The sequence below is a fragment of the Talpa occidentalis genome, unplaced genomic scaffold (assembly GCF_014898055.3).
Source record: "Talpa occidentalis isolate TD23 unplaced genomic scaffold, MPIMG_talOcc4v2.1 talOcc4.4, whole genome shotgun sequence".
Classification (NCBI taxonomy): Eukaryota; Metazoa; Chordata; class Mammalia; order Eulipotyphla; family Talpidae; genus Talpa; species Talpa occidentalis.
In genome coordinates, this window is record NW_023604295.1 from 144,842,807 (window position 1) to 144,869,497 (window position 26,691).

The 26,691-nt window shown below is 53.2% G+C and overlaps 1 protein-coding gene across 6 annotated transcripts in view; it reads left to right on the forward strand.

Annotated features, from left to right (window-relative positions):
- Positions 1-26,691, forward strand: part of EXTL3 (exostosin like glycosyltransferase 3) — a 95,997-nt gene that overhangs the window by 44,686 nt on the left and 24,620 nt on the right. For 3 of the 6 annotated variants that reach the window (XR_008554059.1, XM_054701082.1, XM_037526528.2), the window contains exons 1-3: positions 408-467; positions 14,907-14,995; positions 16,416-19,055. Coding sequence is in view for 5 of the 6 variants with exons in the window: in XM_054701082.1 (XP_054557057.1) it covers positions 16,908-19,055 (2,148 nt within the window). In the remaining variant the exon portion in view is untranslated. Of the gene's footprint in view, positions 1-407; positions 468-1,403; positions 1,679-14,906; positions 14,996-16,415; positions 19,056-26,691 lie in introns of those variants that run through there. The other 3 variants (XM_037526529.2, XM_054701081.1, XM_037526530.2) reach the window with 2 other exon arrangements.

The window sequence follows — 26,691 nt, forward strand, 5'->3', positions numbered from 1 at the left end:
TTTGTGGGGATGTTTCTTTTTGGAATTGAACGTCACGGGCCTACTCCAAGTGGCCGAGGCCCTGGAGTCAGACCCGGTTCCAGAACCTTCGGGGCACGGCCTCGGCGCCCCGGACGGGTTCTCGGGACGCGCGCGCGCCCCCGCGCCCGGCTCCCACAATCCCCCGCGGCGCCGCTGGGCCCGGGCGCGCGCGCTCGGGAGCTCGGCGTTCGGCGGCCTTCGGGCGCCGTCCGGAAAGTCGCGAACGCCCCCCGCGCCCACCCCCCTGCGCGAGCCCGGCTTCGGCCATTTCCGGCGCGCGCGCTTCGGCAGGTTCCGCCGCCCCTGTCGGAAATGGCTGCCCGCCGGCAGGGGGAGCGGGGGGCCCGGCGCGGCCTGGAAGGCGCGCGGCAGGCGGCGAGCGCGGCGCTGGGGAAGCCGAGTTTCGCGCGGGCGGCGGCGGCTCCGGGCTCCTGAACGCGAAGCCGGTAGGACGCTGGCGGCGGGGCCCGCGCCGGGCGGCGGCCGGAGGGGCTCGCGGGGACCCGGGCCGGGCCGGGCTGGGCCGGCTCCGGGCGGCGGGCGGCGGGCGCGGGGTCGCGGCGCCGGGCCGGGGCTGGCGGGCGTAGCCGGTAGGCCGCCTGGCGTCGCGGGGCCCGGGCGCCGCACCCCGGGCCCGCGCCGCAGGGTAACGGTCGCCGCGGAGCCCCGCGCCCGCCCCGCCGCCGCCCCCGCGTGGGGCTCGGCCCCCCGCGCCCCCGGGGCCGCGCCTGCCCGGCGCCTCGCGCGGCACCCTCGCCCCGGCGCCCCGTCCCGCACGGCGCCCCCGGCGCCCCCCGCCCGCCGCCCCCCGCTTTGTGGCCGAGGCGGGCGCCGGGGACGCGGCCTGCGGGCTCGGGGACCCGGGCCTAGCGCGGCCGGCCGCCCGTCCACACCGCAGGCGGCCGGGCTGGGAGCCCCGCGCCGGGCGGCCGGGCCGCCGAGGGGTGTCGCCCCCGCCCCCGAGCGGCCGCCCGCCCCGGCCGGTGCCGGCAGCGCCCGGACCCGCGCTCGGTGGGGCCTCCGCCCCCGACTTTCCGCCCCTTTGCTTTTCAGAAACTCGAAGGACTTCGGCAAGTTCTCCCCGCCCGGCGGGGGGCGGGGGGCCGCGCGTGTCCGTGGCCTCCCCACAGGCAGGCGCCGGGCGGCCCCGTCCCGCTCGGGCCGCTCGCTGCGGGCTCGGCCGCTCCCGGCCTCCCTCCGCCTCGGGGAGGCTCCGCGGGCGCTGCCCCCTGCCCCCTGCCCGCAGCGCCGGTGCCCGGCACCAAGTCCCGCCTGCCCCGCCGGGGTTGGAGCGGCGCCCCAGCCGCCTGGGCTCGGGGGAGAAGGGGCTCCCGGGGGGGCGGAGAGGCGGGTGCGGAGCGGCCGTCCCGGCTCCGAGCGGGGCTTGGCCTGTGTCAGGACGGAGGAGGCGGCGTCTTCCTCTCGCTGTGAAACGCCGCATCCTGTGGGAATTTCCTCACCTGCCGGGGGAGCCCGGGCCCACGAGGGAGGCGCTGCCAGGCTCTCTGGAGGGGGAGTGGTGCGGTCCCCGGCACCTCGCGGCACAGGCCTGTCTTCCTTCCCCGCCCCGCACCTTTCTAGGATCAGAGGCTGGTCCTGAGTGTTTGGTGCGGAGCATCTCTCAGAGACCAGGCTCAACGTTCACCTGCAAGACTAGGTGAGCCGTTAGAGAGGAGGGGGCGCAGCCCGCCTCCCCCAGGAGTGGGCTTCTGCGGGCACTGCAGCCTGGTCTGGAGCAGAGGCGGCTCAGGCCCCAGAAGAGAAGGATCACACCTGACTTGTTGGTACAGGGTTGAGGGCATCGCTTCTATTTACTTGAGAGTAACAGGAGTATGAGCCGGGGCCTTTCATTAAGCCCCCAGACTGAATGAACTGGGATTGCTGCTGGATAGTGAGTTTATTTTCATTTTGTTTGTTTCTTAATTTTTGGTAACGGTTTCTTCGGAACCTACAGTGACAGAGGAGTTAAATCAGAGAGAAAACGGGGTCTTTCCTGGTCTGCAGCGTCCGTGAAGATAGTGGTGCTCAGGCAGATGGAATTTGAGACCTGGGGGGAGTAGGGGACGGGACAGAGATGGCTTGATCTTCTGCCAAAACCCATCCCACATGCCTTTCACACTTGGGATTTTTCAGGTCTCTTTGCTGATGTTATTAGGTGGGAGAGAAGCAGGAATAAAAAATCTGTAATCTTGAGCATAAATGGAAGGAATATGGAGACTACTTTTAGTGCCATCATTGCCTCCCCTGCAGGTAGGCCTAATGCTCAGTGTAAGGTATTGCTCACAGGCACTAAAGTGACCCATGCAGTACCAGGATGGAGCCCCAGCAAGATGAACTGTGTCCTGCATTCAGCACCTCTGTGGTTTGTAACCCAAGTGCTCTTACGGAAACGTAGATACGCTTTCTGGTAAGGGTCAGATGGTACTTATTTTGGGCTTTGTTGAACCAGCTGTTCAGCACCAGGCTGAACAGCACCAGCTGTTCAGCCCTGGTGCTACAGAGAAAGCCTGTGCAAAACACCTCTCCACGGTACCTACTCATGGGCACTGGCGGGCCGTCTGTAGGCCGTCCCTGCATGAGCGTGGCTGTGTCTGGTGCTCGGCTCACAGAACAGGCAGCTGGCCCTGGCTTGCCAATGCCCTCCCTACACCATCACCCCTCACACACATGTCATCGCTGTGGCAGATTTTGTCGGTTCCATTGGGCTGCCCAGCCTTTCAGGCTCATCAGTGGTATTAATGATTAACGCCTGGGTGTTTGCTTTGTAGGTCTCCTCTGTTACCCTAACCTCAGGCAGTGGCATCATTTTAACCCTTTTCTCTAACTTCTTCTAAATGTTTTTTAACACACACTTGATACAGAGGGAGAAATAAAAAAAGTGAATCATACTGGTAATATGCCCTTCGCCTGTGTATTAGGAGAACGTCACGTTTGTATGCTTTGTGAGGGTAGATTACAATGTCTTCAGTTGCTGTAGTTCTTTGACACCATATAACCCTTTCACCTGTTTTCCTTCTCACAGCTTTCTATCTGGGTGATAAGAGGCTAAATGTTATATCCCCCCCCCCCTTTTTTTTTTCTAAGAGGGAAAAAAGGTAGGAGGGAAAAGAGTTGAGGAAGCTTGGTTATTTGATCAAGGTCAGAAGTCGGAAGTGACAGTTCTTGAGCTGGTCACTAATACTTTCTGATCTGCCTGACTTGAGTACTCCTAACGGACCTCCTGGGGCTGCCTGTTGCAATCGGCCCACTGTCCACGGTCGTTGGCTGGGAAGCCTTTCCTTACTGCGCTGCAGTTTTCCTTTCTATGACTGTTACAGGGAGGACCTGTGTCCTCTCTTCCTCTGACAGACACATGGAAGGTAGCCTGGTGTTTCCCAAGGCAGGAGTTGCGCACTGGTGTATGTGTGGATCAGCTAAGGCCTGTGGCAGCATTTGACTGCCCGACTTGTACAGAAACTGAAACTGGAAAACAACTTTAGAAATGGTGAGATTTCACACGTCTCTTTCTGGCTCTTCTGGGGAGAAAATTAGGGAGTTGATCCTTGTAGTTCTTTTCTAGGTCTTCTGCTCCACTGGCTGAGCAGCCACCTGCTTAGTCTTCTCCCATTCCCTTTGTTCCTGTCCCCGTTAAAGTGCGGTGCTCGGCGCAGTGGACAGTGTTGCTGACGTGTGGAGGAGCCTTTACTTTCCCGACTCTGATGACACAAAGCAGCAGTGCATGGACAGGGCGTTTTTCTAAGCAGTCCCTATTTTCTTGATTCATTGCAGAAGCTGAAAATCACAACCCATGCGGGTGCTGCTGTTCAGCTAAACCATTTCCATGTAATTTTGAGACCCAAGTACTGAACTTTGCTTTTTGAATCTCTCCTAAATTTTCTGCTTAGATGTTTGAGGCTGATGAAATCTTTTTGTGTCCTGGGTTTTCTTCCAACAACCCTGATTTACTGCTCCCAGTGTGACTTTTTATTTCTGAAGTAGAGGCTGAAAAAGAGAAATGCCTTGTGGCTTAGAATGGAGATTGGAGTTGGTAAGGACCTGAATTATTATTAATGGGTTCAGGGGAAGCTGAGGGGGTTTCAAGGGGAAATATGCTTGAAATCTTGGAGGTAAAACAGAATGTCTTGGGAATAACCCTGCTCCCTTATGTTGCTATACTGGTGATATTTTTCTCTCCAACAAATCAGTATGTGCTTTCTACATGCAAGGCGGTTGTGAGTCAGTAGGATTCTAGAAGCTAAAGGGATCTTTGAGGTCTTGTGTTCTAGTCCTTCAATATATGAGTTAAAAAGGGATAAGAAATCCATGAGTCAAGCAGGATGAGGAACGGCGAGGTTAGGGGATCTGATGAATCAGAAAGATGGTAATGATAAAGGGACGGCCAAGCTGGAGTCTCAAGTTGAATTCACCATGAAGGCTGAGGTAGGCGCCTGAGTCATGAAGCTGATTTATGTGTGGCCGAGCATGTTTTCACTTCAGTTGTCGGTCTCACTTGCGGAGGCCTCAGGCGCCCATGATATCAGTTGTGTGCTTCCATAGCCTCGAATCAAAATCATGTTTTCTTGCGGAACAGAATCCTTAGAGAAATTGGTCTATACTCTGGGCACTTGCACGTTAAGTCGACTGTTCCAGGAAGATGATTTAGCAAGATCCACCTAAATACCTTAAAGAAAATTTATTTTTACTGCCTTACCCAGTGGAATATGTATTTTCCCACTTTACGTTATGAACATTTCCCCATTTTAAATGATTGAAAAGCTTACTGACAACATGATAGACATATTATGACATGCATCTATCATATTTATATTTGCTCCTGATTTTGGACATTTTATAATTTTTTCACTCTTATAGAGAATGCTGTAATTACATCTTTATGATACAAATCTTTGTTCATTTAGAGTATATTCCTAGAAAGTGAAATTGCTGGGTAGGCAGTATGGGCATTTTAAGGACTTCTGTCACAAATGGAAAATGGCTTTTCGGTGTACCTTCCCGCTAACGCAGCGGAGAGAGAGCCTGTCCGGCGGCCGGGGGGGGGCTGTGGTGGAGGCTGTGTTTAGCAGTGGCTCCCCCGAACTAAACCTTTTCCACTTGCGATTCATTAGAGTGATTTCTGGAAGTGGAGGGCAGGGTCAGAGAGGGGGCGCAGTTCCAGGGCTTGTGTTACCCACTGCCAAATTGTGCTCCAGAAAGTTGTGCCAGTTTTCACTGGCGCAGGAGTGTGGGAATGTCACCCTTGACCCCGGCCCGCGCTGCACATTGTCATTCTGCAGTTCCTCACCGGCTCCGTAGTGGGCAGCGCCACTGGAATCTCCTTCAGATGTGTTTTCCCTTGATGGCTAGTGTGCATTAACCTTTAACTGTGTTTATCATTTGGGCCCTTTCTCCTGTGGGACTTCCTGTCCATCCTCTGACCACCCTTTACTTCTGTTGAAGTGACGTCAAGTCACAGATCCCCCCTCACCATCATCCCCAGGCTTTTCACTGAATCCATTTTTTTCCCCCTCACAAAAAAGCTTTGGGTTCTTAGGCAGTCAAATCTGTTGAATTTATCTTTTGTTTGGATTCTTAAAAAAGTAACTACACTTATCTTGAGATGAGATTACATGGGTTTTTTTTTTTTTTGCTTCTCTTTATGGTTTCATTTATTATAATTACCTCTTAAATCCATCTAGGAATTACTTTTGGATTTCATTTGTCATGCAGGAATCTGAATATTGTTTCCTGAAAAGCTAATTGTTACCTTTATTGAAAAGCCTAGTGTGGTTTACTTTGAAATGACTACAGCAGGATAATATATATGGATATACACACAAATATGTACATATATACATATAGACAGTCTACACAAGTATTGTCTGACTATTAAATGAAGGAAGACTCAGGTAATTTTTTAAATATAGTAACTGAGTGCATGGCAGGGCACGGGTCACACCTGAGTTTTTATCTGGACTCCCAACCTGCCTTCTGTTTGGCCTCAAACAAGTTTCTCAACCTCAGTGATTCACCAAGTCTATATCTGTGAAGTGGAAATAACAACACCGACCCCCCAGATGCTGATGTGAGTTTGAAATGAAGAATGTGTGTTACCTGGAACACTGTGCCTGGGACATTGTAAATTTAAATAAACAGTAGAGAAAACAGGCACGGGGCTCCCCGACATCTTCCAAAGGTGTATGGTGTGGTGTGTGGCTGTTCCCCAGGCATGGGGGTGTTGCTGTCTGTCTCCCCTGCTTGTCTCTAATTGATTCAGATGCCATCATTCTGAGTGGGATTTTCATCAGTTCTTTTTTATTTTTATTCATTTATTTATTTTTAAAGATTTATTTATTTATACAAGCACTGGGTACAGTCAGAAGCGCGGGAGGGGGAGAGAATTCACCAGAGCCAGAGCGGGGAGCAGAGCAGGCAGAAGGACCGAAGTACACTGCTGAGGGGAGCAGCAGGCGGCAGGAGAGGTCTGCGCGCCATGTGGGACCCTCCTCGGGTGGCCGGGGAGCAGCTTGGGGATCGAATCGGCGCTGCAGAGGCTGCGGGCAGCTTCGCAACCCAGCGCTCAACCGCTGCGCCACCGGGGAGGCCCTCATCAGTTCTTTTTTAGACTGGTGATTTTTTTTAAGGTTGAGCGGTGTAGTCCTATTAAAATCACCTGGGAGCTTTGTCAAACTGCAGGAGCCTGGGCTCCACACTTGGGAATTCTGATCCAGTTAATAGAGGGTGGGCCCATGTTTATTATTCCAAAAAGATTCTTAAATGAATCGTGAATCTGATCAGCTGAAAACGGACTAATGACTCAAAACAATTTTCATGTGTGGGATGATCTCCAGTGGGTGGGAGTGAAAACAGATAAGCAAATGTCATACTTTTCAAATTGAGTACTTGTCCCAGGAGGTGAGACTTCGGGGTTCAGGTTGGTTGATGACTAAGCAAGAGAGCTGGATTAATTGATAACCTCAGTTCACTTGTTGCTAGCTCAGTACGTGGAGCGATGGAAGGAATGTTTACTGATGAGTTTCTTTGGTGTATTCTGTGACTCGTCTGCTAGTGGCATTTATGGGACGTTTTTGGAATTAGAAATCTGCCGCTGAGCCCAAAGAAGACGTATTGTCCCCTTTCTCAGATCTCGGCAGTGGGGGCGCCTCAGCTCCCTGGGCCTCTGGGATTGTGTCATGGTCCTGCCGCTTGGCTGGGTGTGTCCATGCACGTCCAGGTGTCCACACCTGCCTTTGGTTTTTAATTGTGGACAACTTTCTAGTTCCCTTATTTCATAGCAGGGAGTCTGTCTTGAGTAAGTGGTGGTCGCTCCTGAAACGCCTGCTGTCACCTGTGAGTTCCCTGTGGTCGCCCTGACAGGCGGCTCTTTACCTGGAAAGTGCTTCTTAAGGGCCTCCCCTGGTGGCTCAGGTGGTTGAGCGCCGCGCTGTGAAGCTGTCCGCAGCCTCTGCAGTGTGGGTTCGATCCCAGCTGGCCAGTGAGGGGCCCAGATGGCGCAGCAGACCTCTCCTGTCTCGCCCGCTGCTCCCCTCAGCAGTGTTTTCAGCCTGCCCTTTCTGCTCCCTGCTCTGTCTCTGGCACCCTCCCGTGCCTCTGGCCTGTACCCCAGTTCTTGTATAAATAAATAAATAAATAAATAAATCTTTAAAGAAAAAAAAAGTGCTTCTTAATATTTTGAGCAATAGAAGAGAGAAGTCAGGATCTTAATGGTAGTGACAGTGTTGGGAAATTTAGTTTAGCGCTTATTAACATACCTCCTGGCTTTTGAGCTTGGTCCTCCTTTGCCGTAACAGGTTGGTTGTTGTGTCTTGGCCTTGCAGGAAATCAGGAAGTGATGGTGGTTTTTTTGGTTTGTTTTTTTTGCATATTAGTATTTAAAAACTAAATTGGACCTCTGAAATAAGTGTCCAGGGACCTTACTGAAAGGATTCTCTGCACAGAACTCTTTCCCTGGTGCGCAGGGCGCCTGGCGGCCCTGTGGGCCTGTGCCCGGCTGGCCTGGAGTCTGCCTGCTTGCGGGCCCACTTGGACTTAAATGACAGAGAAAACAGCATGTCATGTGCACATACACAGGTCCTGGGACACAGCGAGGGATTTTGTTCCGAGTACATTGTGTTCTTGCCTTGACTGTCAGAGAAATGCTTTACACGTGTGTCTATAATGTTGTGTTAGGGCCTGGAGTGGTGTGGGCCACGTGGGTGTGCCCTGTGTCGCTGGGGCTCTGAATCCGGCTGTTTCCACAGTGGTCACGCCACGGAGCGTGGGCCTGGGAGCCGGAGCTGCTTTGACGGGGAGCTGGTCTCCCCTCAATGGGGGCAACCTCGGCACATCACCTGTGCACGAGGGGTCACGGCCCAGCCTGCCGTGGGTGGTTGTGAGGAGGAATCGGCCTGGTAAGGTGTGAGGGTTCCCTCTAGCGCAGCCGGCGCTCGCAGTGTGGCTGCTGCAGTCACTTAGACTGCTCCGTGAGTCAGCTGTAGAGGCCTCCGTCTCTGCTCCTTCTCACCTTGCAGGGCAGTGCCGCCCCGGGGCCAGCCTGTCCCTCCTGCCTCCGCTGCTTCATTTCTCTCTTTCACTGAGTGTTCTAGGCTAAGGTTTTGTTTTCTGGGTTTTTTTGCTGTGACAAAGCTTATCCAACCTCACTGAAGTGCATCCTGGAAGACCCGCGTAGGCAGCGACACCCACGTCCTTGGGAGGGGGCTTCAGTGTCAGGGTTCCGCCGCGTGGCCTGGCCACAGGTGACACTCGCGGACAGTGAGGTGCCTCTGTGCCCCGAGAAGAAGGGTGGCTCGAGGAGAAGGGGGCACAACCTCTTAGCTCACTCTGAGAAAAGGTTATGAAGAGGCGAGTCTTTAAAATGACCCCCGAGAGAAAGCCGACAGAGGGAAAGGAGGAAGGAGGCCCGCGGCCCCGGTGCGTGTCGTGTCGGCTGGGGAGGTGGGGGGGGGGGGGCGCAATGAGCCGGCCCCGACTCTCCTGGCTCCAGTGCTGGCGAGACTGGCCTCCCGGCGCCTGGGCTGTCTGGCTGGCAGGCAGGCAGCTGAGAGGCTCTGGAGGGAGCAGAAGCGGGTTCGAGCAGACCACGGGGGAGCAAGACAAGAAAATTGGTTTAAAAAGTAGAAAACAAAACGAGGACCTGGTTGGTAGTTGTAGCGCCAGCAGGCGCGGGGCAGGTTTTCTGTGGATCCGGGCAGACGGGTAAAGGAGGAGTCCTGCAGCCCTCAGTGGCTTGTTCAGGTTTTATTTTTTTTATTTTTTTTTTTTTTTTTTTAAAAGATAGGATCTTTTTTTTTTTTTTAATATTTATTTATTTATACAAGCACTGGGTACAGTCAGAAGCGCGGGAGGGTGAGAGGATTCACCAGAGCCAGAGCAGGGAGCAGAGCAGGCAGAAGGACTGAAGTACACTGCTGAGGGGAGCAGCGGGCGGCAGGAGAGGTCTGCGTGCCATGCGGGACCCTCCTCCGGTGGCCGGGGAGCAGCCGGGGATCGAACCGGTGCTTAAGGGGCTGCGGGCAGCTTTGCAACCCAGCGCTCAACCACTGCGCCACTGGGGAGGCCCTTGTTCAGGTTTTAAATGACCTTTCTACACCATTTGTGGTGCGGCCCCCAGGTGCCGGGCAGGAGCTGGCAGACCTCCTAGCCCCCCGCGAATCTTCACTCTTTCTGGGCTCTCTGGTGTCTCTCGTGGCCTCTTCGCTGGTCTCTGCCGCACGGTCTCCCATCGCCTCTGTCCTCTGCTGCCTCCTTCTGTGCTCAGGTGCGCCCACTCACACACGCCCACACCACGTGCCAGGGGCACCCTCAGGCCCGCTTGTAGGGCCACAGGTGTCAGTCATAGTTGCTAGTGGTGGGAGGGCGGAAAAAACCTGATCACTTCCATTTACCCTACAGTAGTGTGTGCGCAGAGACATACAGAACACTCAGAGAACACAAATTCTTTACCTCCAATAAGATATTTACCTATTAAGCTCTCAGATTGAAAAAGCAACAACACTGCCATTCAGCTGGATTAGTTGGGTTAATTAATGCTTGATGGCAGCCACAGAAATCGAGATCTGAAACAAGTTGATTCCCAGGTCGGCCCAGCCTGCTGTGGGGCAGCGGACCCCTCCACCCAAGACCTGGGGGTGGGTGCTGCTGCTTGCCACTTCGGACTTCTGGAGTTTTTTGCTTTTGACCTCTCAGGTGAGATTGGGGGAGGAAGAGAGTCCACATCTGTTCTTAGCCACCCTGTCCTGGAAGTGACACTTTACTTTCACTCACATGACCTCTGGTGACTAGTCTGAGGGCTTCAGCTGCCGCACAAGGCAGAGCTAGAAGTGAAGGGCAGCCAGTCGGCACTTGGTGAGCCATCACCAATCCCGGGCTGTCATCATCGGGAGCCGTTGAGAAGCGGGTGCTTTTCTGTGTTACAGGTCATTTATCTGTAATGATAAATGATCATTAATAGAGATTAAACTTTGGACTCACAAATGCATGTTATATTTTAAGGGGAACCTCTGAAGAAGACTAACTGAATATATAACTTCCAGACTGACATCAAAAGAAAGGAATAAAAAATTTGATCAACTAAGCAGAACTCAGGAAAGGGTAGGAAGCATAGGCTAAGAGAAAAAAAAAAATGGCAAAATATGATTGTTAGAAGTATAAGTTACTATGTCACATTAAGTTTAACCTGTCAAACACTGTCTTTTAAAGACAAAGATTGTTAGAGTTTTATTAAAAAAACAAACAAAATCTTGCTCTCAGATGTTTACAAGAGGTACCTAAAACATAAGGGCATGCTAAGTTTGCTAGAAAAAAAATGGAAATAGATTGCCAGGCAAATAGGAACTATGAGTTGAATAGCTGAAAAAGCTGGAAACAGCCAATGTATCCATCAGCAGATGAGCTGCTGAAGGAAATGGTGGCAAATATGGACATAATAGAATACTAGCTCAGGCGCAAAAAGGCATGAGCTTCTGATGCATCCACAGCATAGGTGAGCCCTGAGGCCTCATGGGGGAGAAATTAGTACAGAGCGACAGATACTGTATGATTCTCCTTGCACGAAGGATATCAAACAGACAGATGACAGATTCACAGGAAATTAGAGGGTACTATGGACTGGGGGAGGGAGACACTGAGTTTCTGTTGCAGAGTTTCTATTTGGGATGTGGAAATAGTGATGATGGTCACATAATGTTGTGGGTGTAATTAATGCCACTGAGTTGCCCACTTAAAAGTGGCTAAGATGGCAAGTTCACTGTTACAGCTGTCTTACCACAATAACATGTAGACCAAAAAGCTGAGTGACAGGTAGTGATATCACTCAGAGTAACCTTTAGGCAAAAAGTATTTATGGGGGTGTGAAGATCTCTACATAATTATATTCACCCTGCTTGCCTGACAAGAAAAAGTGTGTGATCTTTTGAGAAAATTATATTTACTTCAGTCTTTATGGTTCTTTTAAATATAATGTCCAGCACACAATAAAAAATTAAAAGAAGCCCATGAATGTAACCCAAGATCAATAGAAAAATTTAGTCAGTCGAATCAAATCACAGGTGGCCCAGACATTGGAAATGGCAGATAAAGAATTTAATTCTCATAAATGAATGAACTAAACAAATGAATGAACTAAAGTAAAACCACGCTTTTAGACTCTAAAACAAGGCAGTGGTTACCAGAAGGAAGGGGAAAGAAGGGCGGGGAAACCAGGTGGAGGGGTCATTTGTAGGGTGGAGGATGAGCTGAATTTCCAGCGTGAACTTCATGAAGTACATGCAGATGTTTGTAATGAAGCACCTCTGGAACTCAGGTGATGCTATAAAGCAATGTTCCTTAAAAAAAAAAAAAAAAGGATGGAAAAAAATTAATAGATGGGGATTTTCAGTAGAGAATTGCAACTGCTGAAGAGTATAATGGGCATTCTAGGACCGAAAAATATACCTGAGAGTAAAATTTACTGGATGGAATTAGCAGTGCACCAGATATAGCTGAAGAATGGTTTGGTGAACTCAGACAGGTTAATTGAAATTGTTCAGCTGAAGCACCATTTGATGAAATAAAGAATATTAAATCTTGAGTAATGCACAGGATAAATGGATAGGGACTTTGAGAATAGGCATTATGATTTGTTTTGGTCCAAGACCAGGGTGAATGCTGTAGAATAAAAGTAAGGGATAAAAGAACACTGCAGGTTATCATTGTTCATTAGAGTAAATTAATATATATTATTACCATAATCATTTATAAAAAAGAACTGATATAGTTTGGCAAGGGATCAGATGTATATATAAAGAATTAGAGGAATTAAAAATAACTTCAAGGCTGGTGACTGATAAATTGTCTACCAGTTGTTGTGCAGGCATTTTTTAATCATTGTGGTAGGATTTACATGAGCATCGTTACCTTGTTACTGATGAAGTGACTGAGGCTCAGAATCGCTGGTGACCATCTCTTCGCTTGCAGAGCTGGGTTTGGTTCAGGTCTGGCCAGCTCTGGGTCTGTCCTCTGGCCTGTAAATCACATTGCCTCTATTTTGCAAGACTGAAAGGATGTGGTATCAGGGGCAGAGCCGGCAGTCACTAGAAAGAGGACCTGTCTGTGATCCTGAAATGACTGTGTCCTGGGAGAGGCATCCTCAGGGAGTCAGCAGCAGTGGCCTGGTGCAGAGCAGGAAGGCCAGGGTGGGATAGTAGCTTTGGAGCGTGGGGTTCTGATTGTAGGGGCGGTTGGAAGCAATTTAAGAGGATGGGCTTGTTAACAAGTTAGTTCAGAGCTTTGGGGAACACTTTCCATTTGAGGCAAGAGGAAGACGGGGTGCCAGCAGAGCAGGGAGAATGAGTCAGGGAAATAGGTGGAGCATGGCAAAGTGTGGTCTCGGGGGAAGTCAAGGGGAAAACTGAATGTGTAGCATGAGAAGCAGCTGGTGACAGAGCTCGCCTGGGGAGTGCCAGGCGCTGCTCAGGGCCCTGATGGGAGAGCGATGGTGGAAGCAGGCGAGGCATTAGGTTTCGGTGGGCAGGGCGCGTGTAAGTAAATAAATGAAAAAGATACAAAGGACATCAGTTAGTATGTGACAGGCGGGGCGGGGGGGTGTTGGGGCAAAAATACCTTTATTTTTTAAGATTTTTATTTATTTATACAAGCACTGGGTACAGTCAGAAGCGCGGGAGGGGGAGAGAATTCACCAGAGCCAGAGCGGGGAGCAGAGCAGGCAGAAGGACCGAAGTACACTGCTGAGGGGAGCAGCGGGCGGCAGGAGGGGTCTGCGTGCCATGTGGGACCCTCCTCCGGTGGCTGGGGAGCAGCTGGGGATCGAACCGGGGCCGCACGCAGAGGAGCTTCGCAACCCAGCGCTCAACCGCTGCGCCACTGGGGAGGCCCCAAAAGTATCTTTAAATGGGAAGATGAAGAAAGTAAAGATCAAGCGGAGAAAGGCCTGGGGAAGAACCATTTACAGAAAAGCAGCAGAAACAAGTGTCCTGAGGCAGCAAAGGCCCAGGGGGTTGAGGGATTTCCAGGAGCCATCAGGGGTGGAGCAGTGAGGGCAGCGAGGTCAGACAAGTGGTCAGAAGCTCCCTGGGGAAGAGCTGGCCGGACACTGGGAAGCCTGAAAGTGTGTAGGTGGAAAAAGACCTGGTCTGATTCGGGTTTTGGGAAGACAGTCGACTCTGTTGCCACACGTGGAAGGCTTGGCAGCGTGCGCACCTCACCAGCGCTGTGGGTGGTGCCTGAGGGTCAGTGGCTGAGACCACGAGGATGTAGTGTGTGGCATGAACAATCTCTGCAGATTGCTCCTGGTCAGTATCTCATTGACATTTCTAGGTCCTAGGACCATTGTCATTTTCTAGGGAATGACAGAAGAGATTCTGAAGGTTTTCTTTTGTGCTTGACATACTTTGATTGGATGCTAGGAAGGAAAGTCATGCTCATGGACGGGGCCAGCCCTTCTGCCTGATCCCAGTGGAAGAGCTGGACCTTGTGGGTGAGCACCTTGACAGCTGCGGATTCCTTGGTTTCCGTTAGGACGCTGGCCTCTGTGCCCAGCTCCACTAGTGATACCCATTAGTGTCAGGCTGAGCATGGTCACTCTCCAAGGCACTTTTTTTTTTTTCAAAGACTTATTTTTATACAAGAACCGGGGTACAGGCCAGATCCGTAGGAGGGTGAGAGGATTCACCAGAGACAGAGCGGGGAACAGAACAGGCAGACGGACTGAAATACACTGCTGAGGGGAGCAGCGGGAGAGACAGGGGAGGCCTGCTTCGCCATGTGGGACCCTCGCCGACCAGCCAGGATCGAACCGGTGCCACAGAGGCTGCAGACAGCTTCATAGTGCGGCGCTCCACCGCCTGCGCCACCAGGGAGGCCCTCCAAGGCACTTTTTAAAAAATATTTTGTTTAGAGCGTAATTTTTGATTTTTTACTATGGACATTTTCAAATAGGTCAAAGTATAAAGCATAGTCTAAGACCCGTCTCCCCGTCACTCAGTGTCCTGCTGAGTCTCGTTTCAGCTCTGCCTCTACTCTTCATCACCCTCATCTGTGTGTTTGTAAGGAAATTCCAGATAAATCATTCCCTCTATGAACATCTCAGTACATGCTTCTAAAAGATGAGGCTCTGTCCATGCTGCAGCGATTTGGATTCTTCCCTCTCAGCTCACACGCAAGCGGCTGCGTGTCTGGAGGGTTTGCCTCTGAGATGGCCAGCTTACGCCTGCTGTCCTGTGTGTGTGAGTGGCTCGCTTAAAAGAGTGGTCTCTGCCTGGACGCTGAGTTCTCTGGTCACCTGTACACACAGGAGGAGCCTTTTCATGGTGGACAGCGAACATATTCTTAAATGGCACCTTCAGGATTGAGTATTTTTCTAATAGCGTGTCACTTTTCTCCTTTTCTCTCAGGAGAGCAAGCCCCGGAGTTCACGATTCCAAGTCAGTGTGTGGTGGCATGTGGCGCTCTCGAGTCAGGAAGGAGGCTCCTGAGTCCCGTGGTAAGAGGACAGCTCTGCTGGCCACCCTGGGGTTCTCTGTGAGGGTTTGATCTGAAGTGCAAAGAATATTCTTTTGGAATCAAAAAGAAAGATTTAAACATTTGAATTAAGAAGATAATGCTTTAGAAAAATCCTGGCGTGTATTCTTGGGGATATTTGGGCAGACACTGTTCACTATCCAGGTTTAGATCATGGTCCATATTTTCTGGCTTTTGTTGTTCTTCTCTCTTGCTCTGCTTATTCAGCTCTTTCAGCAGCATTGTCTTTAGTTCGAGGGGGCCACGGCCCTGTCGCCTTCAATAGCCACATGTCTTTGGCGGGAAGCCGGAGAGCTGGCCACGCCTCTGAGCAGCACTGCTCATGGCCCACACCTGTGGCCGGGCCCTGGCTCTGTGCTCGCCTCTGACTCTTCAGAAAGGGAGTTCCAGAGGTCAGGGTTCTCCTTAGCATGCCCTAGGTTGTGCTCGGCATGTCTTACACATGCTAAGAGTGTGGTGAATACCTTTTGGAGGAACTGAATGAATGAAAGCAATTGGGAGAATATTAGGAATTTGATTCTGGGGATGCTGAGGCGGAGGGGAGAGCTTCTGAGGCCGGTCACAGTGACGTTTGGTGAGAGAATGGGCCTGGGAGTCTGTCTCAGGGCTCATTCTCCTAGAGCGCCCTCCCATCTGCGACCCGTTATTTCCATAGCAACACTTACTATTGATGTCATCTCCATGTTGGAAACTGAGGCATAAGATCTGAGGGCAAATCTGTCTCCAAAGGATAAGAAATCTGCCCCTCACTTCCGAGCATAGTGTTCTTTCTAAAAGAGCACGTTACTATTTATATGTTAGGGAGGAACACATGATGTCTGCGCAGCGAAGATAGATGAGAAGCATCCGGGAGTGCATTTGTCTCTGGATGGCTGTGCCCACTCCTGGGGAGAGATCAAGAGAACCCTCTCCACCGAATTCAACAAACAGAGCTTCTCCCAGATTGTTTCTTTCTAAAAAAATAATTCAAAAGGAGACTTCTGCCTTAGGAGGGCACGCTGATCGCTCCCAAGGCGAAATACAAGGGCGTTTCTCTGCGTCTGAAGATGACGTGGAAGCTGAGAGTCACACACGGCCGCACACGTCTTTGCCCCCTGCTAGGTGCAGTTGATCATCATTTTGTGGGACTTTAATGCTGCACTCTGGGCAGTTAAGTAAGAAGGGGGGTGTGTGTATAAGTGGGTAAACTGAAGCTGTTTTTGGACACGTGTCCATTTCTTACTCATCACAGGTAAAGTAGCCCCACTCGGTGTCATCTGAGAGGCAAAGCAATGTTCTCTTCTTCCATCTGACCAGATTCAAGCATTTTCTAGCGATGCCTTGGGCCGGGTGGGGTCATGGAATGGCCTCTTTAGCACTGACCCGGTCTCTTCCCTTCACAGGCCTGCTTGGTGGTGGTGACATCGATAAGAGGCTGGCGCGTGTCTGCTCCAGCCGGCGGCCCTGTGACTGCGGTGGTAGCCATGCACACGTGCCTGTGGTGGTAGCTATGCACATGTGCAGGCTGGCAAGGCCCAGGAGCGGGAGCGATGTCTGTTGAGGTCTCTCCCAGCCCGGGCTCCGTCTGCTGGGCTTCCGCATGGGCCTCCTCCCTTTCTTCTCATCCGCGATGCAGCACCTATCACCGTTTGATAAAGATTAAGGACACGTTCTTTGGTCAACAACCAGAACATCCGATCTGCTGGGAAAGAGCCAGAGGCCACTCCCACTACAGCTGAGGAAGATGAAATTTCCCTTTTATTGGGTGCCTTGTGCCGGGAGCACACCACCTCTCACAGGCGTGGGGGCGTGAAGAGGGCTGCGCTTGTCCACTGGGAACTCATGGTGATGGCGGGTGACCCCACGTGATCAGAGGGGCCGGCGCCACCCCTCTCATGACGGGCTATACCATGCTGCGGAGTGGGGGCGTGGGGAACGGGGGTCAGGCCTGGATGCTCTGGTGCTCCACCCGCAGCCGGCTCACGTGGCTCAGCTTCACGCTCTTCGTCATCCTGGTTTGCTTCCCGCTCATTGCTCACTATTACCTCACCACGCTGGATGAGGCCGATGAGGCGGGCAAGCGGATTTTCGGCCCACGGGCCGGCAACGAGCTGTGTGAGGTTAAGCACGTGCTGGACCTTTGCCGAATTCGTGAGTCCGTGAGTGAGGAGCTCTTGCAGCTGGAAGCCAAGCGGCAGGAGCTGAACAGCGAGATCGCCAAGCTGAATCTGAAGATCGAAGCCTGCAAGAAGAGTATTGAAAATGCCAAGCAGGACCTGCTGCAGCTCAAAAATGTCATCAGCCAGACGGAGCACTCTTACAAAGAGCTGATGGCCCAGAACCAGCCCAAGCTCTCGCTGCCCATCCGGCTGCTCCCCGAGAAGGACGATGCTGGCCTCCCTCCCCCGAAGGCCCTGCGGGGCTGCCGACTGCATAACTGCTTCGACTATTCTCGCTGCCCGCTCACCTCTGGCTTCCCAGTCTATGTGTATGACAGTGACCAGTTGGCCTTTGGCAGCTACCTGGACCCTTTAGTCAAGCAGGCCTTTCAGGCTACAGCCCGGGCCAACGTGTATGTGACGGAAAACGCAGACATCGCCTGCCTCTACGTGGTCCTGGTGGGTGAGATGCAGGAGCCCGTGGTGCTGCGGCCTGCTGAGCTTGAGAAGCAGCTGCATTCTTTACCATACTGGCGGACAGACGGACATAACCACGTCATCATCAATCTGTCACGGAAGTCAGATACGCAGAACTTGCTGTATAATGTCAGCACAGGACGGGCCATGGTGGCCCAGTCCACGTTCTATGCTTCTCAGTACAGACCTGGCTTTGACTTGGTCGTCTCGCCCCTGGTCCATGCCATGTCAGAGCCCAACTTCATGGAAATCCCACCACAGGTGCCCGTGAAGCGGAAATATCTCTTCACCTTTCAGGGGGAGAAAATTGAGTCCCTGAGGTCCAGCCTTCAGGAGGCCCGATCCTTTGAAGAGGAAATGGAAGGTGACCCTCCGGCCGACTATGACGACCGGATCATCGCCACCCTGAAGGCGGTGCAGGACAGCAAGCTCGATCAGGTCCTGGTGGAATTTACGTGCAAAAACCAGCCCATGCCCAGCCTGCCCACCGAGTGGGCGCTGTGTGGGGCGCGGGAGGACCGCCTGGACCTGCTGAAGCTCTCTACCTTCGCGCTCATCATCACGCCCGGGGACCCGCGCCTGCTCATCTCCTCCGGGTGCGCTGCACGGCTCTTCGAAGCCCTGGAGGCCGGGGCCGTTCCGGTCGTGCTGGGGGAGCAGGTGCAGCTTCCCTACCAGGACATGCTGCAGTGGAATGAGGCGGCGCTGGTGGTGCCCAAGCCGCGCGTCACCGAGGTGCACTTCCTCCTACGGAGCCTCTCGGACAGCGACCTGCTGGCCATGCGGCGGCAGGGCCGCTTCCTCTGGGAGACGTACTTCTCCACCGCCGACAGTATTTTCAGTACCGTGCTGGCCATGGTCAGGACCCGCATCCAGATCCCAGCCGCCCCCATCCGCGAGGAGGCTGCCACCGAGATCCCCCACCGCTCGGGCAAGGCGGCCGGGACGGACCCCAACATGGCCGACAACGGGGACCTGGACCTGGGGCCGGTGGAGACCGAGCCGCCCTATGCCTCGCCTAGATACCTCCGCAACTTCACTCTGACGGTCACCGACCTCTACCGCAGCTGGAACTCTGCCCCCGGCCCGTTCCACCTCTTCCCCCACACGCCCTTTGACCCCGTGTTGCCCTCAGAGGCCAAGTTCCTGGGCTCTGGGACTGGGTTTCGGCCCATTGGGGGTGGAGCTGGGGGCTCTGGCAAGGAGTTCCAGGCAGCGCTTGGTGGCAACGTGCCCCGGGAGCAGTTCACGGTGGTGATGCTGACCTATGAGCGGGAGGAGGTCCTTATGAACTCTCTGGAGAGACTGAACGGCCTCCCTTACCTGAACAAGGTGGTGGTGGTGTGGAATTCTCCCAAACTGCCCTCGGAGGACCTTCTGTGGCCTGACATCGGCGTGCCCATCATGGTAATGGCTCAGTGAGCCGTCTGTCTCCTGCCCGGGGCTCCTCTCTGCACCCCTTCATCGCCACATCCTCTTTGTGTCCTGACCTCTGCAGAGCCCCTGCCCCGGGAAACTCCTGCCTGCCTTTCCCCCAGTCCTTGCACGCCCGGCCATTTCCATCCCTGCCGCTCGCTTCCTAAGCCTCCTGAGTCTCCAGAGCTGACTTTGATACTGGCCCCGTGAAAGTTTGCAGAGCCCCATACCCTCCTGTGTCCTTTCAAAAAGGTGGTGAGAATTATGCTGGGTAAAGCGATCATTTGATAAATGCTGTGATTTAGGCTGACTAATTGAGCATTTATAGAAGACACATTATCTACTGTGATTTCTACATTTCATGTTTATGGAGATTGAGACTCAGGTTGATTATCTTGCCGAAGGTCATGATTTGTAATGGAGAAACTGAGCTGTGTTTGTCTGATTCTAGAAGCTGCAGCTTCAGTCACCTCTCAAAAGGTGTAGGGAGAATGCCTGTGTCATTTACCAGGCCGTGTCAGAAGGCTTTCGGGAGATTGGAGTCCAGTGGGAGGCCCTGAGCCCTTACTCCATCTGTCTTGGTGAGGATGCTGTGTTTTACAGGGAAAGTAATATCCGTGCATGAAGATTAGGACTTTAATTCTGACCCACCTCGCATAAACTTGGCGATCCAGACAGTACCCGTTTATCTTAAATGTGAGGCTCTAAGGAAACTGCCAACTACTTACTGCAGCGTTGGTACTTTCCAGAAAAAGGTAGCAAAGAAGGGCAGTAGGTGTGAGGGGGTCGTGTGTTCCTGGTAGCTTGCTTAAGAAAATGAGTGTAGTTTTAAAAAAAATTTATCTGGAAGGGGGGATGTTGGGGCTAATTTTATAGGGAAACTAATTCATGTGAAACATCTTAAAGCAGCTGTGTGGCATAATAGAAAGCATGATTTTTGGAGTGATGGGGACTAGGGGTTGAATACTCATTTTGTGGTCTTGGATAAGTTAATTAACTGACTTCAGGGTTAAAGAGGATTCTCAGGCAGGCAAGGAATCTAGAAAGGTGCTTGTTAATTTTGATTCCTGCTCACCCCTTGATGTCAGAGCAGGTGGACGGGAGCGGTAGCTCCTGCCCCCCCGCCCCCCTCCCCGTGAAGGCGTCAGTCCTGCCACCAGGTTCCTGGGGTCGCAGCTGTCACCACTTACAGAGTACCTGGCGGCCTGTCTGAAATTTCTTACTGCTCATCTTTTCTTGTATCTTATTTATTTACTTTCAAATTTATTTTTCATTGAGGTAATACTTGGATTCCCCCATCAGCTAGCACCACTATAGTGCACCCACCCCAAATCACCCACAGTCCACCAGGGTCCGCTGTGCTCCCTTCCCTTCGCTGTCACCCCTCCCTCACCCCTGCCCCAACCTGGTGCTTCAGTTCTGCAGTCAGCCATCCACGGGCTGTTTATAAGCTTGTTTTTATCGGATCTCTTAGCTTAGTTACTTTATATTCCATGTATTAGTGACACCATCCGGTATTTTATTGAATTCATAATCTGAAACTATTCAAACTGTGTAGGGTTTTAAAGATTCTGGACTCCAGAAAAAAAAAAGTGTTACAATGGGAAGATGTTAGAGTTCTTCCCAAATACATTTCACTCTTTTCCCTTTCAAAATAGTTTTTTGACTGTCATTGAAATTACGGAAGAAAAGCACTTGTCCTGTGAAAGGTGGCTGGGGCGCAAGCAGCCCAGTGAAGCCTTTGCCTCCATCCCGCTTCCCCGAGCTCGGCGGGGTGCCGGGGAGCTGGCGCTCAGCCCTGCTGCACCGTGACGGAAGCTCACGGGCAAGTGGGCCAGGACTTCTTTCCTGTGAGGCTGGCGGGCAGCGAGCGGGCTGCTTTGATGACTGGCAGCGCGTTTTAGAGAGGCCACGGCCACCACCACCCAGGCACTGGGGCTCGGTGGGACCCGCAGCCCCTCCCCTGTGGAAAGCAGCACCGCTAGGACACTCCTCAGTCGACTCTCCACCCCTGCTGTGGGTGTGACCTCTTCCTAAGGTGGCGCTCGAGGCTTGGTGAGATTAGTGGCAGGGCGGTTCCAGGCACCCTTCCAGATTCCAGTCCTTCAGGGAAGGTGATCTGGAATTGGGATTGGCTGAATGAGTCAGTCAGGAGCCCACTTGCCTGTCAGAAAAGGGTGGGTGATTTGTGCTTCTCTCACCCAAGCAAGGGCAGGGCCATGAGCTGGGTAGCTGTGGGCCCTCTGTGTGGCGGTGAGAAGGATGGTCTGAAGGGTGCCTCCTGGGATTTAATGTTAAAATTCCCCCTCCTGTTCCACTAATTACGTAACAGGGGGCTCTGCATGGGCTCTGACTTGAGTGTGCTCTTCCTGGCCCCTCCTGGCCCAGGTGCTCTGTGGAAAGAGGATTTAGTTCAGAGGGGAGAGGGCCTGGCCAAGGTGGCGTGGCTGGAGTAGCCCCCACCTGGCGGGTGGGGCTGCGGAGCAGAGATGCTGGCCTGGGTGCTGCCAGCTTCGTGGACAGTCACAGAGGCGTGTGTGGCGGGAGGCCCTGGGCAGTGGCGGTCACGGCCGGGCTGGGCGTTTTCTGCTCCTGAAAGGCGTTCCCCTGACTCTAGACCGCCTGAGTTTCTGGTAATGCCAGTGTTTTCTCAGATTTTGTTTCCCAGGAGTGACGTGACCTCTCTGGCTGCCCTCGGGAGTTTTGGTTTTTAACTGACTTTGAGCAATCGGACAGTGGTGTGCTTGGACCTGGCCTTGTTTGGTTTTTATTCTGATTGGGGAGCCCGAAGCTTGAATCTGTCAGTTTGTTTTTCATGTTACTTTGAGGAATTTTTATGTATGACTTACTCAGACACTCTCCTGCCCCTTCTTTGGAGACCGTTCGGTGTGCACGAGGCGCCCGGGGCCTCAGTGCTCAGTGCTCTCTTCTTTTTTGTTTTTGATTTCTTTTTCTTTAGTTTCGATAATTTCTGTTGATTTGCCCTTGAATTCACAGCCTTTTGTATCATCGCCACTCTCCTGTTGAACTCACACAGTGACTTTTCAATTTCAGGTGCTGTATTTTCCATTTATAAGGGTAGTTTCTGTTTCTCTGCTGAGATTTCCTGTCCTTTTTTCCGTTCTGCATACACTGTTCTTTATTCTCTGGGCGCAGTTAATGGTAGCTGCTTGAACACCTTTGCTAATTCCAACAAGGGCCATATTTTTTAGTTCTTCATATATCAAAGAATTTTATATTAAACCCTGCACATTGTGAACGCTAACTTGTGACAACTGTGGGCTTGGTTTGGAAAGTGCTGCTCTTTTAGTTTTGGTGAGCTGTTCATTTGGTTAGGCCAGACTGAAAGCTCCTTCTCTTGAGCGCCAGCTGTGAGCGCGGTCCGTGCTTACAAGGACGCCGCGCACGCCTGATGCAGCGGCGGACAGAGCCGGGGGTTTGTGCACGGAACTTGGCTCTGTGTGTCTGGCTCTCCTTTCTGGAATCTCCTTTCTTGCTAGGTGCTGTGGTTGCCCCAAACTCTTCCCTCTTACCCTCCAGGCCCGTGAGACCTGGGTGTGGGCCGAGGGTGCCAGCTGCCCTGCCCGGTCTGACTGGCCTGCTTCTGGGCTGGAAGCAGCAGTGGGTGCTTGTGTCAGCAATTCCCTCCTAAATTTCCGCTCCCCTCCGTAATAGTTGCCTCCTGTTGTTCACTGCCCAGTGCCTTCGGAGAAGTGCAGTTTTGGCATTTCCCCCCAGAGTTTAGTTACCCACGGCAGGAGGATCGGGTCTGGTAAGAGTTTCTTTAGCCAGACTGGGAGCAGATACCTCCAAGTCCTCTCTTCGGCATATATAATCCCAGCAAAAACTTTGGCTAGAGTTACGGCTTTATTCTGACCAGTGAGCACTCGCTCCATACCCTGGAAAAGAGTAAGGAAGTGGTCTTGTTGGAGCATTCTGTGGGAATGAGAACATCAAGACCTGTCCCTGGGAGTTTAAACTTGGGCTGTTGGGCAGGAAACAGATTCAGTTATTAACTGTGCCCGACTCACTCAAGACATGAATCATCTTCACGCTCCGCGCTTGGTTGTCCAGGCAGTCTGTGCCAGCCAGCCCGCGAGCCTGCTTCTCTGTACTCCTTTCTGTGAGCGGCACAGAGCGGATTACACTGGGCGCCTGGGAAGGCCCCTTTGAAAGGGTCACATCTGAGCAGAAGCTTGAGCGAGGTAGAGAAGGAGCCACGTACACGCTGGAGGGGTGTCTAGGGAGCAGCCTGAGTAAGAAGCATCTCCTGTTCAGGCACAGCCAGGCTGAGACACCGGTGTCTCCGGGGTGGAGATGAAAAGGAGACGGGCGAAGGCCCAGGCTGGCCCATGTGGGCCCACACAGCCCTGAGGGGAGTCAGTTTGTTCCCAGGGGGGAGGGTGGTGGTGGTGGGTTTTGAGCAGGGGTGGTAGGATACATGTGGGGCCCTGGGGAAAAGAGCAGAGGCAGTTTAGAGGGTCTTGCAGTAGCCTAGGGAGGGGACCTGGTGGCCGGGGCGGGGTTGGTTCACAATCCCCAGTGGGCCCCACGGTCCCTGTGGAAGGCCAGGACAGGTTACTTTGCCCTTCGTCCTAGCCCTTGATGGCACAATTGAAGAAGCAGAGTTCTGCTTTAGGAACATGTCAAGCCCGAGTGGTGGTTTTCCTGCCGTTGCCACGGTGACCCACTGAGGGAAGGTCGGGAGACTAGAAGAGGAACTGGGCATCCTTCAAACTGGGGCTCGGGCCTCTGCCAGTCAGGCTGCAGGGGCTTTCCTCCTTGCTGCGCTGCAGGCGGGAGTGAGTGGGAGAATCCTAGTGGCTTGTTTATTCCCTGGCAGGTTGGTATGCTTTGTTTTTCATCTGTGTCCACTCTGCTTTTAAGAATACTACTTGGAGGTACCAGATGAAATTTTTAAAAATTGTGGTTTCTAAGCAAAGTGGATGGGAAGACCTTACCCGGTTTCTCTCATCCAGGCTGTGCAGCGTCCGGTAGGCCTCACCAGGCACGCGTGTCCGGGGGTGGTTTCTACGACAATATTTTGTCTAGTAGCTGGTGGTTGCAGTGCTGGCTCTTTTTCTGGTTCTGAATGGGCTGCAGGGCTGGGAGTATCCTGTGGAACAAAGCTACCAGAGATCGTGAATTAATAGCGAGCATTCTGGCTGCAGGAAGGATCTGCTGGAAAGTCAGGTTGCGGAAGGGACTCGCTAGTGGCGTCAGAGCAGACGCTTGGACGGTGGCCCCCCCTTTCGTTTCCGTGCGCCCCTCTCACCAGCTCGAAGAAAGGCATCTGAGGCCGCAGGGTCCCTCGACTGGTGTTTCGCTGAGTGCTGAGGCCTCAGGACTTCTGACCACAGCCCATGGGTGCTTTCCTTTCTGCGCGTGGGCAAGGGGTCAGGGCCCGCACCCCCCGCACTGGCCTGCTCTGTGGTCGCTCGCTTGGGGGGGGCTGCAGCCGGTCCCGTCTAGCTTCCCGGGCCGGTGGCAGGTCTTCTCTCCATTGAACAGACTTGTCTGCTAACCTAAAACTTAGCCGTTTTTCAGTACTTCATTACACCAGATTTAAGGTCAGACGTGAAAACCAGTTCTCTGCGGGACCTCGTGCGGCTGCTCCTGAGTCGCCCCCGTCTGCCCCCGTCTCCTCCGCCACCCTCGTCCCACACGCGCCCTGCGCTCCGCTCTCTGCCTCTCCCCGCCGCCAGGGCCTGCGAGGCCGCGGTGGGCGCGCTGTGCATGCACCCGGGAAAAGTGCGCCAGGGCGGGGAGTGGCTCCTGCCTTGGCTGCCTTGGGGTTTCTTTCTTTCTTCTTTGTCATAGAAAACTATTAAATACTAAGAGGTTTTGGTGTAGTGGATGTTTATAGTTTCCCTATAGGGACTTCTCACGTTTCCAGTCCGTATTCTGAAAATAGGAAATTAGGTCCTCTGTGCTGCTCGCTGTCTGGTCACTCGCTCACGTGTGGCGCGGGTGTCGGACGTGCTCCCCGCGCAGGCTCTGCGCTCAGTGCCTTTTGGTCGCATCCATACTCGTGGTGAAGGCAGTGCCTTGCAGGTCAGTCTTCAAGCTCAGGGGTGACTAAGGAGCCATCTGAGGCGTAAAGAAGAGGGAGGGGCATTGCTTTTATTTGAAACAAAACAATGTCAACAAAGCGAGGCTGTTTCCTGAGCGCGTCATGCCACTTCTGCGCCTCTCCTCCCTCTCATGATTTCTGCCGCTTCTCAAACTCCCTGGGACAGCGCAGAGAACGGTGTCTGTGGTGCCAGGTGGCAGGGGCTGGTTCGTTGTGCCGTTGTCTAGCATTAAGCCCTGTAGCTTGGAAGCAAAACTGTCAGAAGAAAGCCTGTTGCTCCCCCCACTCGTTTGCTTTGCATCTGCAAGGTCTGTGAGGGCAGAGAGCTTTCTGGCGGCGGGAGGCGTTTGTCCTTTAACGTCCTGGTGGCGCTACTGCCCCCTGGGGGCCGACGGTAGCCCCGGCCTCTCAGCCGCGGCACCTGTGCCCCTGCCCGCTGACGGGGCTTTGTGATGGGCTGGCCTGAGGCCGCTGGGGTCTAGCGGCACCCCTGCCCCTCCCCGCTGCTGGCGGGTGGGTGTGACGACCAGAAAATGGGCGCGGGCACTGTCAGATGTTCCTTGGGGAGCGTTGCTGCTGGTTGAGAAATTCCGCCCTGAACCCTCAAGCAGACGTTTTGACCACGGCGCGGCTGACCGCAAGGGAGCTGCGGCTGGAGGCTGCGCTGCTCTGAACCTGTAAAAGCTTTTCTTTTATACTGATGACTGTTGCTCGGTCCCGTTCCTGAAAATCTCGCTGTCTGCAGCCAGGGTTGTGCCGGGGTGAGCAGGGGGTCTGTGTACCTATTTCTAGATCCACCGTAGTTATTCTTAATGGATTCTCCTCTTAATGGACGTCAATAAATTTGGAGGTGAAACCTAGGCCAAAGCACACTTCGTGTCAGACCTTCAGCTCCAGGTCTCCAAAGGACGGGTTCTCTCATTTGAAAATAGAAAATTCACTTTGTACACCAGACAGAAGATTCTGGCTGTGCCCTGGGAGTCACGTCCTGATCGCTTTGGATGTTTTCCAGTTAAGAGTGGAGGGTTTATAGGATTGTCAGATGTGGTGGAGGAGCAGGCTCGGTTGTGTACACAGCACGATGCCTCAGCTCAGCAGAGGGGCTGCTAAGTGGCAGAGTTGTGATTTTGACCCCAAGCTTTTCTGATTGAGCGCCCCCACCCTAGCCCTGCTTTTCCCTGTGTCAGTGCCTCTAGAAGTGTGTGTTGGAACCATCCCAGATCCTGTGACATCGCAGGTATGGGGCAGGCCTGTCCCACAGCCCCAGGGGGTGCCCAGTGTGCTGGGGACCACGCTGTGCTAGGGAGCCCGTGTGCTGGGGATCCCGCTCTGAGCACCGGTGCCCTGTGCTGTGTCCTGGGTCACTAACGCTGCTCCTTGTCTGAACTCTGCTTGCCTCTGCAGATAGTTGGCGCGTTGCCGTTGGCGAGTGAGCATTTGCTCCTGCTCCCAGGGGGTGAGCCCGGGCTGTGGTGCTGAGGACTGGTCTGCGCCCCCTCCCCCCCTTCCCCTGGAGCCAGACTCAGTGCCCTTGTAGACTCCAGGGATTTGTGA